This window comes from Ruditapes philippinarum, unplaced genomic scaffold (assembly GCF_026571515.1).
Source record: "Ruditapes philippinarum isolate M1 unplaced genomic scaffold, ASM2657151v2 ctg3829_1_1_1_1, whole genome shotgun sequence".
Classification (NCBI taxonomy): domain Eukaryota; kingdom Metazoa; phylum Mollusca; class Bivalvia; order Venerida; family Veneridae; genus Ruditapes; species Ruditapes philippinarum.
In genome coordinates, this window is record NW_026854282.1 from 53,923 (window position 1) to 72,895 (window position 18,973).

Sequence of the window (18,973 nt, forward strand, 5' to 3'; positions counted from 1 at the left end):
TTTCAATCACTTAGAGATGAAATTTGACCACTTTTCAATCACTTAAGAGTTTAAATTGACCACTTTTCAATCACTTAGAGATGAAATTGACACTTTTCAATCACTTAAGAGTTGAAATTGATCACTTTTTAATCACTTAAGAGTTTAAATTGACCACTTTTCAATCATTTAGAGTTTAAATTGACTACAAAAAGATTCACTTCGACAAAAACACAAAATTCATTTAATTAAATAGAAACACAGAAACAAATCCTATTTCTTTATATAAATGTGTAATTTCTGATAATTTCTTTACCTATTATCCATTGATTCAATGTCTTCCTTAAGTTGTTTGATTGTAGCATTATGTTCATTTATTTCTTCTCTTAATTTATCCATCTCATTCTTCAGTGTTGCATTCTGTTTCAATAGCTCCTCCTTGTGGGCGGTAACTTTTTCCAATTTATCCACCTCATTCTTCAGTGTTGTGTTTTGTGCCAATAGCTCCTCCTTGTGGGAGGAAACTTTTTCCTTCTCTGTAAAATTGATGACATTGTTTTGGTACTTGCACAAACAGCAGTTAAAAATTTATCAATTTTGATCTTGCCAGATTAAAGTTCAATTGTGAAGAAAGTTTGGAGCTAAACTGTTTGTTTGTTTCATTTTACGCCTTTTCCCAACAGTATTTCAGTCATATAGGCGGGTAGTTTCCTAACCATCATTCCTGGAAAGTTACACTAGTACGTAGACTACCTTTCCTCCTTTGCTAACTACCCAAATCATCTCCCGGGGATCAAACCCACGTCAGAGAGGTAACTGGATTAGAAGTCATCGAGTCTAACACGTGGGCGGTAAACTAATCCAATTTATGTCTGCTTCAATGACAAACCAGTACATAAACCCGTGTTGGTTGTGACACATTTACCACTAGACCACCCTAACAAGGGCTGTCATTAATGGAAAATTTTGTATTGATACGTCGAGAGACAAATATTGACGATATATCAATATATTGATTTTGACAGTAGATACAATGAAAAAAAATTAAAATATGTGTTATAAATAAATTGGAATCATGGTGTTATGTACGCTTGTTTTTACAATTAAACATTACAAATACTATAAACTAACAAAGTTTTTTTTGTGTTATTTTTGTCACTGACAGTTGAAAACGGAGTTTAAAGTTCAAGTTAACCGAGAAAACTAGAAAAAAAGTGACTTATCTTATTGAGCAAAATAGAGAAGTATCTTCACTTACAGAAATAAAAAAAAATTAAGCTGGTATTGAAATTAAAAGTGTGTATCAATATTGTATCAGAGGATGGTTTTCAATGATATATCGACATTGCCATATTCAATGACAGCCTGCCATATACAATGACAGCCCTAACCTAAACTCTAAATACAGTCAATAAAATCTATTTCTGTATGTACTAATCTAAGTACTCATGTAAGAAAGATATGATTAATAAGAGATAACAATCTAATGAAAGGTAATTTTGCGCTGATAGAAAGTTAAGTGATTAGAAACTACCAAATATAAGCAGGTGAAAGCTTCAACCTTTCCTGATGTGTTAGAAAAACCTTGTCACATTAAAATATCAATCAAAATCGTTAAGAGTAAGAATCTTAAGTGGAAAGGTGGCACCTATGACCTGCCCACATATCATGGTGCATATCCATATAGGTACCCTCTTTGCGAAATCTGCTGAAACGGTCCCCTATTTGCACATGCACAGGTCATTCTTTGCTAAAAACAAACCAGCGATGGATAACAATCCAGTAAAATTTCATTGTAATAAGGAAAGGAGGGATAACACTTAGAAAACATGTATACCATTGGGTTATCGGTAAGTATGTTATATTTCTTACTTTTATGTAAATATCACATACATTACCATTAACGCAAATAAAAGCATATGTCGTGCTTTGGGGGTACCAATGTGTAAAAAAATGAGAGGGTACCTGTGATATAAAAATTCAAATGAAGAGAGGTAGCCCGTGCCACTGCAAAACCGAAAGTAGGGTGTTTTTATGAATTTTACATTTATTTTTGACAATATACTGCCATTTGTCCGAAGATGATATGTATATGAACATATTAAATATGTATGATGCATATATAATCAAGCCACAGGTTCATTGCAGCCCAAAAAGTATGTCGAGGTGATGGACGAGGCAAGACATGTCGATATTTTGTAGCTTATTGTGAAGTTGCAGTACATGAAAAACGGGCACATGACAAATCAGCACATAAATAAAACATTCTAGTGTTCCGTGGTATACATGTTTTCTAATTGTCATCCCTCCTTTCCTTATTACAATGAAATTTTACTGGATTGTTATCCATCGCTGGTTTGTTTTTAGCAAAGAATGACCTGTGCATGTGCAAATAGGGTACCGTTTCAGCAGATTTCGCAGAGGGTACCGATATGGATATGCACCGTGCATATGTATAATGGATTTGTTTTTCTTTGAAATGAGGAGTTGATTGTGGGTACAAAGGCTTTAAATAAAAACATGAGACATGAAATAGTCAGAAAACCAGTTTTTAGTGTACATTTTACATAATGGTGGTTGGTGGTGTTGGTAGTTTTCACTCTGGATCACGGCAGTAAGCCACAATGAATTTACCAGAGCTCAATTCAGCCACTGGATCGTTCCTGAGCAGGCTGTCAATTAGTTTTATAGTACTAGTTACCTTCACTTTCACAAGGAACTGATTACTTCTGTACATGCAAGAGCAGAGATACAATGCGAATTACCATAGAATAATCAATCACAACGAAAGTGAGCAGCGCAGTCCGGGAATAGATACTGGGTTGCCTGATTCACAGTCAAACACTCTACATATTCAGCTAACAGACGGCTTTAATTTTACATAATGAATATGAAAAAATACTACATTCTTAAATTGAGCAGTCATTAGCTTACAGCCCGATATGATGCCACAATTGAACAAAAAGGCATGACTCTATACTGGAAGCATGCACAACTACTGCAAGTAACAGACATATAGTGAAATTTCTGCTGGCACTAACCTTTAGATATTGTATCTATTTCCTCTTTCATTGTCAGAACTGTTTCTCTGGTGGCCTCTAATTCGACAGTTGTCTCTTCTAACTTCGATTCAATCTAAATGAAAACAGTATATGTATTCAATGTAAAATACGATATCTTTAAAACCCAAAAATGCTTCCCATTCAAAATTTCTATTGAGAATTTTTTTAAATCATATTTAAATCTTGAGACAAAAGTACTGAGATTTGGGGGAAAATTAAAAAAATTCAAATAAAGTAAAAAAATTTTTCCATGTTATATGGCCAAATGACCCCTTTTGTAGTATTTTTTACCATATTTCACTGTGTTAAATGTAAGGGGTATTTTTGATAAAATTTATTTAAAAAGGTTGAAAAGTCTTTTTCAATATAAACTAATTTTTTTGTTTACTTCACAATTTTTTACTTTTTTAATACATTTTCAAAAAATTTTTATGAAATTTGATGAATCTGGGGTAAAAGGGTGGTTTAATTTTAAAAAATGTAAACGTTCTAGGAAGGGCAGAAAAAAAAAAACAAAAAAGGGGAACCCTTTTAAACATTATTTTTAGGCAACAAAAATATCAAAATTTGGAAATACCAAACCCTTTTGTAAGGGAGTTTGGGTATCTTTCTAACAGAAAAGAATCCCCAAAAACTCTGCTGGGATTCAAACCTGAAAGGTAGGGGCAAGTGGGACCGGGGTCCCGCGGGCATTACCAAACCCGGGGCCAAAGGGGATCCCTCAAAAACTTTAGTTATTAGCATTTACACAAAAAATGACAAAAATGAGAAGAAAATAGCTTATAAAGCCTGTTCTTTATATAGTTTGTTCACTTTCTTTACTTTATCATCATAATTCAATTATTCTTGTACTTTACCTCCAGCATATTTTCCTTACAAGAACTCACTATCTCTGCCATTTGTTCACGGTCCTTTTGAATATCTAACTTTTCATTGGTCATCTCATCTCGCTCCTTTTGTATCGCTAACTTTTCCTCGGAAATTTGTTCCTGCCCTATTTGTATGGCTAGCTTATTCTCTACGATTTCATCTTGTTCTTTTTGTATGGCCTCCCTCTCCTGTAAAACTTGGTCTTGTTCTTTCTGTATGGTTATTTTATCATTTGCCATTTCATCTTGCTCTCTTTGTATAACTATTTTATCTTGTTCCAGTGATATCAGATCTGCTTCGTATTTCTTCAACCGTGACAATAAATCTTCATTCTTAAAATAAAAAGGCAATTGATTGACAATTAAAATTTGCAGGTTTTTCTTTTGTTTAATTTTTTTAAAAGAAAAAGCTTATTATCAACCTAATTGAGTGGCGACATTGCCAAGTGGTTAACATGTCGGACTGGTAATTTAAGGATTGCTGGCAATGTTGATTCAATTCTGTTAGGGGCAAGTCGTTGTTTCCTAAAATTTGAGATTGTTTTAATAAGCTTATAGCTTCAAACACAATCAAAGTAAAAAAAAATAGTTTAAAATAATTATCAGCAGTAAAACTTTCAAAGAAAAGTGTCCTGTTTCAAATGTTTATTAATATTTGATTTGGTATATCATTCATTTAGTGTTTTAGTATTTATATGTAACACCCTTTTCTTTTTCGGTAGATATAACATTTTTCAAAGCTTTTCAAAATGGGTAAAACCCAAGAATGAAAAGCCAACTGCCCAAACCCAGGGAGGGGGATTAAATTTTCCAAATCTAGGATTTGGGCCCTCGAAAAATCCCTGGGTAAATTTTTGTAAAAAAGTTGAGAACAACCCAAATACCCCTTTAATTTAAAATCCCCTTTCTTTGGGTTTTCTTTCCCTCAAACTTTACCCTTTTATGTCTTCTGGGTAAAACTACCCTAGCAAGCTTTCCCCGTCAATAACCTAAAATTTTTTCCAGTTAAATCCCCCTATTTCATACTTCTTTGGGTTTTAAGCTTTTTCATTTCCCGGGTTTTTTTATTAGTTTTTAAACCCCCTGCCGAAAATTTCATCTGGGTTTAGGGAGTTTGGGCCCGAGGAGTTTAAAATGGGGTTAAACAATGGCATTTTGGGAGTGGGAAAAAATAAATTTAAACCCAAAACAATGGTCTTAACTTATTTCATCAAATTTGACCCTTTTAATCAGGGTTGGTGTTAAACAAATTTTACTCCAAAATTAAAGTTGTTTTACAGTGTTTTTTTTTCACTAAATTGGGGAAAAGGGCCCTTTTCCCTCCTTTTTTTGGGGACAAAGGGTAAATTTCAAAATTGCAATTTAAAAAATAAAAAATTTTGTAAAAGCTTAGATTCTTGGGCAAAATGCATTCTAAAAGAAAAAATTTCAATTGGAAAGAAGCCTTTTTATCGCCTAAGGGTGAAAAAATCACTGGTTGACAATTGTCAAAGGGTTTTTTGTTTTGAACATTAATATTTCCTTTGTCACATAGAATTTACAAAGCTTGAATCTTAAATAAGGGTTTAGAGCTTTTTTCCACGCAAGACATAAAACCCATTTTATCAAGAATATCAGCTAGGCAAGCAAGAACAGAAAAAAAACATTCAAGTGCTAAGTAATAATATTCAAAATTAACATCATTTGGGAACTTTTAATTAACTACCATCCCCGAACTAAACGATACTGCCAAATGAAAATTTTCAAAATCAGATTCAAATTTCTTAATCCCTGCAGGGGTTTTCATTATTATCAGAGGAAAAAGATGTGCCAACCAAAACAACTGATTTGACCAAGGTTCAAGGGTGATATTTTAATCTACAGGCTGAAAATACAACCAATTTTAAAAGCATTTCAACCGATGATATGGATCACCAATCATTAATAATGAAAACCTTACTATTCTTTTTGCTGAAAATGAAAAGCTATAGATCAGTTTTGCATCTAGGCCGCGCGATTGCACAATTTGCATATATTTTTGCAGATTGTGTATTTTAATAAAGTCTATGCGCGCAAAATCTTGAATCTGACGATCTTTTCAATTTAATTCAGTTTATCTTCATCGTATCTTGAACGCTTCTGCCATGTTTGTTTTCACTCGCAGTAATGACTTAAATAAGTACTTAATCGTGTGTAGCAGCCAACCAGGTCATCTGGAGTGTGTATTGACTGTTTGATGTGCGCACTTTAGTAGTGTTCATCAATATTTTATTTTTTTCTATATCCATTGTTGAGCGGACGATAGCTGTCAAAAATGCCTAAGCGTAAAATAAATGAATTCTTTTTTGGAATGTCATATTGTTAGGTAAATGCATGTCTCCCACATTTTTTTCAAATCCCCCACATTTTTCAGTTGAGTGGGGGATAATTCCCCATAATTTTGAAATTCTAGATGCAACACTGATAGGTATGTAAAGCTCACTAAATCATTACCTTATTTTTGTGTTCCAGTTTTAGGACAGACATTTCATTTTCATGTTCCAGTTTTAGGACAGATATTTTATCTTCTAGTTCCAGTTTTAGGACAGAGATTTCTGACTCGAGTGCTTGCTGTCTGGTCTGCCATTCATCAACATCTTGACTGTATTTGGTTTCCATCTCCCAAAGAGCTGCTTTATTTTCTTCAAACTTGACTTGTAAATCCTAATACATAAACAGTGACATATTTTCTGTTAAAGGGTATAAATCTATATCATATGAAATATTTTCATAAAATTCATCAACAGTAACATTATATTGGTTCCATTATTATATGGTTGATTCCTGAAAAAGTTTTAACATAGAATGTCTCTGTTATTTAATACACACGAAAAATGTACATAAACAGAATAAAATGTTCTGGAACAAAATATCATTTTGCTATTTAAGTAGGGTTTTATCCATTTAGCAATGATTTTGTGCATGCGCCATTCACTTTTGAGGCATTAAATTAAAGTATCCTTTTTTAAAATCCAAACAATAATTTTTGCATCAGATATATAGCTTTACAGTCATCGATTCAGCACTGGCACGGTGGCCCATGGCCAGTGAAAATTAGTTCGGGCCAGTGTAAATTTTAAGAAAATTTAGTTAAATATATAATAGAATAAATTCAAAACTGGAATTCGGGCCAGTAAATTCAATGACTGGCTTTATACACTTTAAAATCAACATTTATCTATAGTATACTGGGATGCAAAATTAAACATTTTATCAAATATAACCAATTTCATTAAATAGAACCACCAAAATAATGTAAAAACTACAAAATTTAAACAATACACAGGGATAAAAAATTTCCATTCATCCTCTCGTATTAATTATTAGAATTTGAGGGAATTTGCAAAAGAATGAGTAGTACAGTGCAGCCTTATCATAGAATTTAGCTGCTACTTCACTTAGGTAAATGGTTCTGAAGATGATTTTTGATCCCTGAATTTGCCTATAAAGTCAGTATATATACCATTTCTATTAAATGTTGACTGTTTGAAGGTGAAGATTATGAAATAAAGATTAAATGATAAGTTATGCGAAGACCTAGGCGCTTTAAATATTTTTTTTTCTTTTGGTTTTTAGTCACAATGACACTCCAAAAACCCTTTCAGGCCTTCCAAGGTTTACTGTTAAAGGAAGACCTAAAAGTGAATCTGGTTAATAACACAGAGTTACAAAGTATGTAAACATTTTACCTTTTGAACTACCAGTTTTTTCCTGTCTTTTTCATAAGCCTTGACCTGGTTTTCTAGCCTGGAGTTTTCCAGACGTAAGGTCTCAAGCTCATTGGCAAGAACCCTCGGGTGTTGTTTACGTACATCTTCTGCTGTCAACCTGGTTTCAGAGTAGAAATTTTAAATTAAACCTTATAAGTTATATCTAAACCTACATTAATAATTCAGTGTTATTCATCAAGCAAATATCAGGCATGAAAAATGAAAAAAAATAATGTAATTTCGAAAAATAAAATCTACACATTTATGTACAAATACATATTTAACTAGTGTATAACCACAAGTATGTAATTGACACAAACTGTTTCACAGTATTTTTACTATTGTATTATGTACAAATCTTAGAAATGATAACACAACCGGGTGTATAATGTACAATATTCTACTATTGCATTGTATATTATTCTTTGAAATAGTGACTGACAACTAGTTGTATATTCTATAATATTTAATATTGTATTGTGTATTTGAGCTTATGGCCTTGAATTGTGTTGTAATAAAGCTTGGAAACTTGAGATATTTCATCCCCTCACCCCTAAAACCTTTGAAATCTAGTGGTATTCATTACTTGCCATTGTATACAAAAAAAGCCCTATCTGCTCATCTGACAAGAGTCTATATATATTGTATACAGTTCATTTCTTTATTCATTTTTGTTCATTTTGAAACCCCTTGAAATAACAATGGATATCATACATATTTAACAGTGTAAAGATTGCATTTGTGTTCTAACTTCTACTTTTGAATACAAACAGATATTTTATCAAGTATTAATCTACATTTTTTCCCATCCCTTTTCTTCTTTTTTAAATTTTCATTTTTGTCTTTACGGGTTTTGTTGGGGCCCGGGGCCATGGTTTTTCTCCCAATTCCCCTGTACCCCCCCGGTTACCTTTCCCCCGGTTTAATCTGTTAAACCCAAAGCTGCTAGCTTTTCTGTATTGGTTCCCTTCTAATTTCACCTTTTCCCTCCCCCCAAAGGTTAATTTTTGTTTTAAAGGATGGGCAGGGAAACCATGGGTGAAAATTAGGGAGTGTCGATTTTTGATTTTTAATTTAAACCCTCGTGAAACTTGTCCCCTTCCTTGGTGACCTCATGACAAACCCACCACTTCATTCTGTATAGAAACTTTCTTTTTCCTTTGGGAAAAGGTTTAGGAAAACCCTATAAATTAGAATCATTTAAACCCTTCATGCTGAATCGATACATCACAATTCTCAAATCTGATTGGTGAACATAAAACAGACTGTGTTTCAACCTCATTTTGAACAGAGAAGTCACAGACTGGCACACTGATTGGAGAACAAGCCACTGAGTTCATAGCTACAGGGGGAAATATATCAATGTTTGTGTCTGAAGCAAAGTCTCTACACATCACTTTTCCGTGTGGTGTTGAATAATTAGACTGCAAAGATTTATTAATACACTCAGCTGTACCTAACTCAATGTCTACATTTGTGTCCTTATTAGTTTGAGTCACTTCACAACTAGTAGCATTTTCACAGTCAAAACTGCAATTCAAAGTATCTTTCTTTGTTTCATGCTTGTGATCATTTATGCTACTGATGTCCTTTTGCTTATCGTAATCGTAACCATCAATATCCCTGGTTTTTTTATTCTGATTATCATTAAAGTTATCATTCGAAGATAATTTTTTTCTACTTTGCGGCATTGGTGAACAAGCCACATCATGCATAAGTTTAACCTTATTATTTCCAGAGACTATCTGGACGTGGTGCTCCGTCACTTCCTTTGGAAAAACCCATGTGGCTAAACTTGACGTAGCATCGTTGACCCGTTGTCTGAGTGCCAATTTCTCGAGAAATCTTGGCTTAGGTGTCTGAAATTTTAGTCCTAGACTCCTGGCTTCCAGAGGTTCAAAACAATTAATTTCTTTCCCATTAATATTACTATCCGTCTCTGAACAAATATTTAAATTTGGAGTCTGCACATAACTAGCAAGAAGTTCCTCTTCTGATTTTGTTGATTCAGTGAAGCTGCAATCACTGTAATTAGAGTTACCCAGTAAACTGTCCTCATTTACTGACAAATCTCCAAACTGTGACACCAACTCTTGTCTGCCATCTGTCCTAGCCGCCTCGTCAGACATACATTCTAACTGTTCACTCTCAATTTCAACTTCAATTTCAGGTTGTGAACGGAGGTCATCACTCTGGGTTTCAGTCAACATACAGATGTCAGTTAGAGTTGGCTTCAATTCTTCAACACCAAGCTTTTCATTACTTGAAATGTCTGTTTTCTAAATAAACAGCAAAATCAAATGGATATTAAATTAATTTATTTGTAAAAAAAAAAAAGATACTTAAATATACATCAATGAGGTATAAGAGAAATATCACAATTTTTTAAACTAAATGCAACTTATAACTTCAGTTAATGGACACCTGCATAATTGAGATAACTTTCCCCTTACCACATACAGTAGAGCAAAAATGTTTAAATACTGAGTTCCAATCAATGAATCGAGGCCACCTGTGTATGACAAAAGAAATAGGTTAGTATTTCCACTGGTTGAAATACAAAAGATCTAATTACTTTATGGCGACATGGCCAAGTGGGTATCACGTCGGTCCAGTAATCTAAGGATCCCTGTCCATGTGGCTTCAAACCCCATCAGGGGCCAACCGTTGTTTCCTTGAGCAAGAAACTTTACACATATTGCTCAGTACTGGTTGGTTCCAGGAATGTATTTGATTGAGAGTGTGTCTATAAGCTTTAAGCTTCCTGCATAATCAAACTAAAATAAATTCTGTGAAAACCAAATCTAATTGCTACAATTTCTATAATTATGAAATGAGCCGCGTCACGACAAAACCAATATAATGGGTTTGCGACCAGCATGGATCCAGACCAGCCTGCGCATCCGCGCAGTCTGATCAGGATCCATGCTGTTCGCTATCATTTTCTCTACTTGTTATAGGGTTTGTAAGCGAACAGCATGGATCCTGATCAGACTGCGCGGATGCGCAGGCTGGTCTGGATCCATACTGGTCGCAAACTCATTATGTTGGTTTTAGCGTGACGGGCTCAAATCTACTTGCTACAATTTCTATAATTATGAAATATGTGTTAACCTCATCATTCAGATCCTGGACACACTGATCAAGAACCTTGGTAACAAACTCTTCCACATTTTCTTCAAATATTTCATCCATTCTGTGAGACGATGAACAAGAATCTGCACTCTTTCCCATCTAAATAAAAAAAAATCTCTGTTATTTTAATATCATAACTGTTAATGAAGTCGTATAGGGAGAATATATAAACACACCCTACATCTAAGGGAGGTAATACAGTGCTACAGTTACATAAATCATATACTACACGAATCTGGTAACTTGCTTCTTTAAACTTTGAGAATTCTTTTAATTATGATTCAATTCCAATAAAATTTTCAGAAAATGTTACATGTGAAATCCTGATTGCCGACCAGATGTTTTACGCTTGAGCGCATTCACGATTGTAACAGATAAGAATAGGAAACAGTGCTAAATCCAAGCCTGAATTACAGGTATTTGCAATACATTGTTAAAGTATCAGCTGTTTTAATCTTGTTAATAAAATGGAAGTCTGTAGTTATTTAAATTATAATATCTCAATCACATTTACCTTATACTAAATCTAATTTTCCCAAAAAAATATCATACATTTATGGAAAATGTTTACTCAAAATAATAACCACAAAGTTATGTCATTAACCCATTACCCGATATACACACCTTTATTGTTATGATATTTGAATATATTACAAAACTTGTTTAAACATGAGATGGAACAATTGACTATACTCACTCTTGTTCTGTCAGTCATCACATTTTCTTTATCAGCTTTCTTTAACAATGATGATGGCTTCAATTTCCTGCTTTGTAAAAAAAGAGAAGAAAGTTTAACATACTGAGTCAGTCGTAATATAAAGAGACTTTTCTGTAATTTGTCACAATAAGCATAGATGAGAGATAATTTACACAATTCTGTTATTACTTACAAAGAGAAAATATTAAACTTCACAAGTTTAGAATATATGAGTCGTGCCATGACAAAACCAACATAATGGGGTTGCGACCAGCATTGATCCAGATAAGCCTGCGCATCCGCGCAGTCTGATCAGGATCCATGCTGTTTGCTATCAGTTTCTCTACTTGTTATAGGATTTGTAAGCGAACAACATGGATCCTGATCAGACTGCGCAGGCTGGTCTGGATCAATGCTGGTCGCAAACCCATTTTATCACACACCCGTGCCGATTTTGCGACTCCGTAAATATGGTATTGCACGACCGTGCATATATTTTGACGTGACGTCATTAGCGTTATACAAACATAGTGTAAAGACGCGCTAAATGTTAGCGTTATACTATAGGCGCGTCAATGAAAAATGACTCTTATTTCACTTTAAACGGTCTTTATTTTGGGTATGTGATAAATAGAATATTAAATTCGTGTAAATTCATTACTGAATTTATTGCACTCGTTGAATAAAATAATATTACGCTCGCCAGAGGCTCGCATAATATAATTCTATTCAACTCGTGCAATAAATTCAGTATTGAACTTACACTCATTCAATATCCTCTATATGTTGGTTTTGTCATGACGCGGCTCATATATTAACTTTAAACCGGTAGACAGAAGTAAGGGATTGTTCAACTATGGGTAAATATGATTTGTGCACATTAAATTTTCTATGGAATTGTCCATATCGTGACAGTGGATATTTCTTACATATAAAAGTGAACATTCATTGCTTGAATGATACATAAAAATTCAATAGTCTACAAGACTGAATAACTTTAAAGCAGCTCAATTTCGATTTTCATATTATAATTTTATTACTTTGATACTAAAAACCTTCGGACAAGACATCAAAATTACAATTCATTACTCAAAGTCAAAAGGTATTAATGATTAAAATCTAAATCATTTCTTAATTACAACTTAGAAATTAATATAGAATTGTGCTAAACAAAAGTAAGTTTGTTAAAACCTGTGTAAGTTTGTTGGTCGAGGGGTCCCCAATGGTGTACTGGTCTTTATATTCACACTGTCTTTGGGTCTAGCCACCTGTTTAATATCAGTGAGGGGCTTTCTAGGAGTGGATGTACTCATGTTGAAGACTTTAAGGGGCTCTCTTATTATAGAAGCAGGCAGTGAGAGTACTTTCACAGCATCCTGAAATAACGGCAAATTTACATCATATTCAAAATGTAAAATTCTTATATGATTTTTCCAAGTTTTAGTTCAAATATTCAAATTTATGATGCTTTACGCATTTAGCAATATTTGCTTATTAATAAATTGAATTTTCTGGTATGTTGGTAAGAAAACTATAGAAAATTAAAACATTGTAATGTAAAACAAAAAATTACTAAATCATCAGTATATCACTATATGTTACTATAAATTTACAAGGAAAAAAAAAGAGTACCATTATTTTCATTGATACAATGCCAAATTCCAAGGTAATATAACTCACTATTTAAAAATATGAAGTTAATACTTAAAGTTAAAGCTTACACTATCATTTTGTAATGGCAAATTTTCCTTTATGTGCAAATCTTCCATGCTCTGAAACGACAATAATCATTATAATGTTGGTCTTATAAGCAAAAAGTTGACAAAATTCAAGTAAAAGAGAGTAGGTTGAGAGGAGGTTGTGACAAATGTCTAAATTGAGATTTAAGAAATAATATATCCCAAACTGTGATCAGGTGATTTTATCGGATTTTACTATGTCCCAGGATTTTATAATGGGTAAAAATGACAAGCGTATTGCGAGTTGATTTTATGAAGGGTCAAACAAGTGCATTTCAGAATGTACACGGGTTAAGACCCGAGACTCCGGTCAAACAAACACTCTGTTAATCAGATTCTAAGTGTTTGTTTTCCTGAATTTTGATGTAAAATTTGATGTAGATTTGAATCTTAATAAATTACATCCTCTATGTGTGCATTAAAACAGTTGTGTGGGGGGCAGGAGCTCCAATAAGCATGTGCTTATACTGCATCTAAACGGTGCATTAAATTTTGGATAAGATTATTAAATCTACCTAGACATAGATATACTAGACTCTGCTATGAAATGCTTGTATATTTTGATAATTTAGGATACCACAATTGGGCTAGTGATGTAAGACAAAATTTATATGAAAATGGTTTGGCTATGTGTGGGGGAAGTCAAAATGTTGTAAACCCCAAAATGTTTTTAATTCAATATGTTCAGAAATTAAAAAGATCAGGCAATGCAATGTTGGTCTGCTAGATGTGCTGAAACAAGTAAATTGTGTCATTATATAAATTTAAGCAGTGTTTTGGGACTGAAAAATATATTAAAGTTATAGATTTTGATAAATTTAGAAAATGTTCTAGCAAATTTCCGTTGTTCATCACATAACCTTATGATTGAAAAAGGAAGGCATTTTAACATTGACAAAGAATATCGTGTTTGCATTTACTGTGAAACTACTATTGAAAACGAATTTCATTTTATGATTGTATGTCCTTTATATGCTAATCTTCGTTCAAAATATTTGCCAGATTATTATTTTCGTTATCCAAATATACAAAAATTTTATGATTTAATGTCAAGTGAAAATGTAGATATAATACGAAATGTATCAATGTACATTTATTATTCTTTTAAAGAGAGAGAAGAATTTATCAGTATGTCTGAATAGTGTATATGTACACACATAATTAATAAGTTTTTTAAATATCATATTGTACAGTCTGATCATAACCACATGCAATGTATGTATTATATAGATTTCGAGACGTTTCGGCCCCAAGACGTATCGGCCCCAAACTACCCAAGACGATTCGGCCCCGGACGTTTCGGCCCTTTACCAAATCGGCCCCAGAATAAGTACTGTATTTTAAACCTAAATATTAATAGCATTTCAATTAAAAAAATAATTTATATATATATTTAATCATTTTGTATAAAAACTAGATTATTGTAGTAGTAGGGGAAAAGTAAGCAATACAAACAAACAGAAACATAAACTTTATTTGAAAAAATATAATTACACACAAACAAACAATTATTAACCATATATAGATAATATTTTATTTGAATGATTAAGAAGCAAGACACAAAACAATACCGCCAATTAGCATATAAGTTATAAACAGTTAATTAGTTACACTTACGTATAGTTTAATTAAGATCAAAAGAGAATGTTTTCTAAGGGAAAAATTGTAAGTAACTTTTTTAATCCAGAAGTTTAAGTGGTTTGTTTTATAAGTAAGTAACCGGCCTTTATTGTTTGTTACACCTTTAAAAACATTAACTTATATCTAAATCGTTCAAGAGATCAAAAGATAATAAATAATTATTCAAAGAATTAAAGTTTCATAATTGTTTAATTGTAATTCAATTTAATACACTTGTTACTATATATAGTAACAAAATTGCCTATGATTTCAACTGATTATGAGTGTCACGTGACCTATTATGAGTTTGCGGCCCGGGGCAGAGAACTAGTTATCAGCCCGCAGAACATGTGCACGTGCACAAACTGAAACAATGACGTCACATTTTACGTCATCAAACAGTTAACTTTGTAAAAGTGAAAGTAGGTTGTCAGCACGAATCGCTTTATTTTTATTATGAGACCTTAAGCGTATTTTTAGTACAAACACATTTTTGTTTACTTTTGAAATTTGAAGAAATAATACGACAAATTCATTCCGAAAAAAAATGAAAATAAAAATTGCTTCTTGGTTCTACGTACTGCTTTGAAACACACAAACAGAAAACATCTCTGTACAGAACAGTAGAAGAGTAGACAAGAATTTCAACGAAAGAACTTCAAAGTCTATTTGTTTTGATTATGTTTTTGTTATTTTTTTTTAAAAGCTACTATTAGATCTACCAGTGTATTAAAGACATTAATACACGTCAGCGTAGGGCCGGAAGGTGATAATCGGCCTGAATGAATAATGGCCCTCGGGGGCTAAAGCCCTCGGGTTCCATTATTCGAATTTTGCGGGCCGATTATCACCTTCCGGCCCTCTCCTGCCGTGTATTAACCTCTTATTATTGTTGTTGATCAATCAAGCAATACACTATAGTGGGGCCGAAACGTCTCGCGGAAAAGGGCCGAAACGTCCAGGGGCCGATTTTTCGACTGGGGCCGATTTGGTTTGGGGCCGAAACGTCCTGTTTGCATTATATATGTGATGTTGTATAAATTGTGTTTGGGCCGGAGGCCATATATACAAATAAACGAATTGAATTGAATTGAATTGTTTTAGATGTGGGCTAATATTGTTTATCTTCCAGGAACCGCTAAACTAGATGTGTTCCAATTTTATGTCGTGCTAGTACGAAAATTAATGGTACGAAACAAGGATGTAGAGATAATCAAAACAAAAACATGTTTGTCTAGCATTTTTTTTAATAAATGTAACTTCTTTAACTAAGTGTATTATAACAAAAAAACACTGAAAATCGGAAGTAAGATAAGTTCTGGCAAATGATACCTACTGATCCATGTTATTTACCAAATTTCCATACTTTAAACAGGGAGCGAATTTACAGCTTTTTCATTGGTCAAAAATATTTTGACATTACAATGCCGAAATTTAACGGAAAAAGTCTTTTTTCACGGAAGGTACGGTGCATCTTCATTGTTCATTGAACGCCGCCTTTCCTTGTTGATCTTGTTTATCATATTTTATTAAATCTCCCGCGTCAGAGAGTTTAAACCTGGAAAATGGAAAATCCCCTGAAAATTATGAAATTAAAGAATGTGCTATTCGTTTTTGTTATCTTGTCTAGAATAGAATAGAATAGAATAGAATAAAGTTTATTTCCAATTAATGGGTCACATTCACGACATATAAATCAACATCTACATAATGAGCAAATAAATATATCACATAAAAATAAGTGCATTAAAGTAAATAAAGTTTGATACGATTATATTAAAAACAATTATCGTATAAGTACCTAATCTCACACCCAACCTATTCTCAAACCTTTCATTCATGTGCTGTTATTTTTTTACTAGAAGTGACTATGATGTCCTGAACTTGTGTGCATAAAAGCTTAGTTTCTGACAGACATGTCTGCTGAATGTCAAATAGAATACAGTGCATAGGACAAACAAATATTTACATAACATATTTTATTACTTAGCGTAATTTTCATACAAATTGCTATTACCTTTGTAAGTCCCCATAAATCACCATTAACTATTTGTGAAAATGAATATTATAGACAAAAATATCTTTAAAGCAGGTAACTGCATCGTGTAGGGTACTTCATTGTCATGTGATAGTCGTACAACAATCACTTTGTTGGCTTAATTAAACAGTAGAATTTTAGAGATACTTGAAGGGGTTTGAGATTAGGTTCTTTTTTTTAAGAGGCCATGTTAGTTTTAAAACAGAGGGTTGTGCTTTTCCATAATGGAAATAGAGCTTTTTTAATAGTTGAATTTCAGTCAAATTTTACAGAAATGTTACATAAAGATTAAAGTGTATATATGTAAAGAATTTTTATAAAGATATATTTTTATCTACATTAAAAGACCTCTTGAATGCTTAGAGGTTTGAGAACTGGTTAGTCCAGGATAACTAAAGGTATCAGACCCAGTAATCCTGTGATCTTCATTTATTTATTCATTTATTATCATCACTTATTTTTTTTAATTTCAGTATTAGACTTGATTTCATAAATGGAGTTCATGATATGTGTTTTAAATAATTATAATTTAAGAAGTGAGTGACGCAATTAAGGACGAGCTACCTGTGTTAAAGTTAATAGTCCTTTAAAAGTTTATGTGAAGGTTTCTTGATAAGTTAAGCGGTCTATATGGTGACTCCAAGTTATAGTAGAATAGAATAACTTTTATTTCCAATCAAGGGTTATGTTAAAGGACATGTCAATCATAATAATAATAACGAGATCAAAGATCAAATAAAGACATTAAAAAAACTAATATAAAACTTGATTTGTATTATAGTAACAACAATGAACTTAAAGAAAAACAAAACAAACAAAATAAATGACAGAGTTTCGCTAACTAGACTTATCTTAACTATTAAACATCACAATTAAATATACATGTATATATGAATAAATAATGATTGTGGCATTATATTTTAGTATTCTTTTGAATAACATTCAAGTTACACAAAATGTTAGCTTATACCCGTAGTGTAACTACACTGTACAATACACATGTACCTCAAAAATACAAATACTAAGTTAAATCAATTCATGTTTTCTCATAATTATTTCTGAGTTTATAACAAGTAAAAATATAATCTACAAAATGTTTTATGATTATTTCATCTTCGTTGCTCATTTTCCAAATGAATTTGCTTTTTTCAGACATTTTTTTTTCTCTCAAAGTTTAAATTCTTATCTTTTATTTCATTATATTAAATGCTGCGTTGACTTGTAAAAGCATTGCAAGCAGTAACAAATGTAGCTCGTTTTTAACTTCAGTTGAGTTGCATACTTCGCAAATTCTTTCATCAGACTTATTATTTTTAATCTCCATCATTATCTATCGCATTTTTCAATTTATCCATAAATCGTATTTTAAAAAGTACTCAACAGCTGTTTCCTTACAACAACATATAGATACTTATCACTATATTTACTTTCAGGTATTTTTAAACATTGTAATATCAAGAATACATGGGATAACCAACTGTTATTTTTACAATTGTACAACTTTTCACTTTCAACATAAGCATTTTTTTAAAAGTTCACTAACTGGAGACTTGCTTAACCTTGTATAATACTTAATAAAACTGATTATGCAATCAAAATATAAAGGAAATTTCCTTAATTTACCTAAAACAGCATCATTGCATGTTTTTTGTGAACCTCTAACACATGTTTTAGGACTTTTGGATGTAGTTTTTCAATGGCATGTCATTAAAGCATTGAAATAGACAAAAGCCCTCTACTGCTCGTTGTATTCAAAGTACCCCAGATTTCATTAGCATAAAGTAATACAGTTTAACAGTATTGTCAAACAAATGCAATGAAGTATAAACATTAGTATTCAAATTACTGCAAGCTTTGCCTAATTTAAAATTTGCTTTTAATGCATTTTATACAAATCTTTTTTACACTCAGTAAAACTACCTGAAGATGAAAATAGTATTCCAAGATATTTATATCTCGAAACATGATTTACCTCAACATCATTATACATATACTTAAAACTGGATAGTCTTCCACTTTTGCTAAATGTCAATATAATTATTAGTCTTCTTTAGGTTTTCCTTGTTGATCTTGTTTATCATATTTTACAGACAGTCCAACACTTTC

General features: G+C 32.4%; 2 protein-coding genes across 2 annotated transcripts; both read right to left on the bottom strand.

Moving 5' to 3' along the window:
• Positions 1-291: 291 nt before the first annotated feature.
• On the bottom strand, positions 292-4,250 carry LOC132739643 (oxidized low-density lipoprotein receptor 1-like). The gene is made up of 3 exons (XM_060727394.1): positions 3,899-4,250; positions 3,021-3,114; positions 292-515 (listed from the first exon to the last, which is right to left on the bottom strand). Exons 1-3 carry the CDS (start codon positions 4,148-4,150, stop codon positions 292-294), a joined length of 570 nt encoding a protein of 189 aa, XP_060583377.1. The 5' UTR covers positions 4,151-4,250.
• A 2,120-nt stretch (positions 4,251-6,370) lies between these two features.
• Positions 6,371-16,259, bottom strand: LOC132739644 (uncharacterized). Its single transcript, XM_060727395.1, has 8 exons — positions 16,166-16,259; positions 13,192-13,242; positions 12,662-12,846; positions 11,471-11,540; positions 10,753-10,872; positions 8,845-9,917; positions 7,618-7,756; positions 6,371-6,592 (listed from the first exon to the last, which is right to left on the bottom strand). The coding sequence occupies exons 2-8, from the start codon at positions 13,237-13,239 to the stop codon at positions 6,371-6,373; spliced, it is 1,857 nt and encodes a 618-aa protein (XP_060583378.1). The 5' UTR covers positions 13,240-13,242; positions 16,166-16,259.
• Between the last annotated feature and the right edge of the window lie 2,714 nt (positions 16,260-18,973).

What these genes read in the sequence shown, in the direction of transcription:
- LOC132739643 (XM_060727394.1), bottom strand. Translation starts at nt 4,150, where the DNA reads ATGGCAAATGATAAAATAACCATACAGAAAGAACAAGACCAAGTTTTA. An exon ending in GTAAGGAAAATATGCTGGAG is followed by an intron (nt 3,115 to 3,898) that starts GTAAAGTACAAG and finishes GTTTTCATTTAG; the next exon opens with ATTGAATCGAAGTTAGAAGA. An exon ending in AATAGATACAATATCTAAAG is followed by an intron (nt 516 to 3,020) that starts GTTAGTGCCAGC and finishes TCAATTTTACAG; the next exon opens with AGAAGGAAAAAGTTTCCTCC.
- LOC132739644 (XM_060727395.1), bottom strand. Translation starts at nt 13,239, where the DNA reads ATGGAAGATTTGCACATAAAGGAAAATTTGCCATTACAAAATGATAGT. An exon ending in TGATGACTGACAGAACAAGA is followed by an intron (nt 10,873 to 11,470) that starts GTGAGTATAGTC and finishes TTTTTTATTTAG; the next exon opens with ATGGGAAAGAGTGCAGATTC. An exon ending in TCCAGGATCTGAATGATGAG is followed by an intron (nt 9,918 to 10,752) that starts GTTAACACATAT and finishes CTGTTTATTTAG; the next exon opens with AAAACAGACATTTCAAGTAA.